The following is a 912-nucleotide window of genomic DNA, read 5'->3' as shown; positions in this document are numbered from 1 at the left end:
CTCCCTCATCTGCCAGCTGCTCCCCTGCCTGCACACTGCTACATCTGTCCCATGGGGCATCTCTGGGTGTCCCCTGTGGCACGCAGGCAGGGTCCGGCTCAGGGCCCCCTGCTGCCAGCTCAGCCCTCACTGCAGCTGCTCCTACCCCTAGGGCAGCACTGTGGGGAGTCCAAAGGTGGAGGAAAGCCAGAAGAACACACTGGAAACAGGCCACATGCCCCCACAGCCCCTGCCCTCTGCCCACCTGACCAAGCAAGGTGAGGAGGGTGTCTGGTGGTGGGATGGGGCTGGAGCAGGGAGCACGCACTTCCAAGCAGGAGAGACTCCCTCCCTGCCCCAGCAAAGCTGCTTGATTGTGCACTTGGGGACTCTAATGAGGCCCCGTAGTGAGCAGACATTTTTTTGAGCAGACACTCTGAGAAAGACTCTGAAGCCCATTGGGCCCAGGGGCTGGAGCCAGGAGAGTGCCTGGGAGTCCCTTGGGAACAAATGTCTATGTCCCTTCACCATCATGTCTCTGCCCTGGCCCAGGGTACCTCACGAGGGGAGCCTTGCATAGCTGGAACCTGACCCACGGCCAGCTTCTTCCTGGACCCCTGTCCTACCTCCCTGTGGAGGATGTCAGTAATTCAGGTAGGAGCCACACTGGTGGGCAGTGCCCTGGGCAGTCCTCCTGGCCAGGCTGCCCACGAGCTGACCCTCCCCTCACCCCAGACTGCTGGCTCCACATCCGCCTCTACTACTGCGACATGCTGGTGAAGGAGCTGACCACCCGCACGGCCGAGGGCTGCCGCATCACCACCCGCGCCGTGCCGGCCGACAGCGAGCGCCTCTACGGCCCCTCCTGCATGGAGCAGATCGAGTTCCCCCCGCCGCAGGTGCTCAGTGGCCTTGGCCATGCTGCCAGCATGG

General features: G+C 63.4%; 1 protein-coding gene across 1 annotated transcript in view; it reads left to right on the top strand.

Moving 5' to 3' along the window:
- The window catches only part of LOC103809753 (interferon regulatory factor 4-like), a gene marked incomplete at its 5' end in the record, with an annotated part of 2301 nt that overhangs the window by 583 nt on the left and 806 nt on the right, over nucleotides 1-912 (top strand). Inside the window, 3 exons of the mRNA XM_009082615.1 lie at nucleotides 152-257; nucleotides 532-633; nucleotides 715-878. Of these exons, the coding sequence (XP_009080863.1) occupies nucleotides 152-257; nucleotides 532-633; nucleotides 715-878 (372 nt within the window). The remainder of the gene's footprint in view (nucleotides 1-151; nucleotides 258-531; nucleotides 634-714; nucleotides 879-912) is intronic.

Source organism: Acanthisitta chloris, unplaced genomic scaffold (assembly GCF_000695815.1).
Source record: "Acanthisitta chloris isolate BGI_N310 unplaced genomic scaffold, ASM69581v1 scaffold25819, whole genome shotgun sequence".
Taxonomy (NCBI): domain Eukaryota; kingdom Metazoa; phylum Chordata; class Aves; order Passeriformes; family Acanthisittidae; genus Acanthisitta; species Acanthisitta chloris.
Note: the sequence above shows the minus strand (reverse complement) of the source record. Positions and strands in the feature narration are given on the sequence as shown.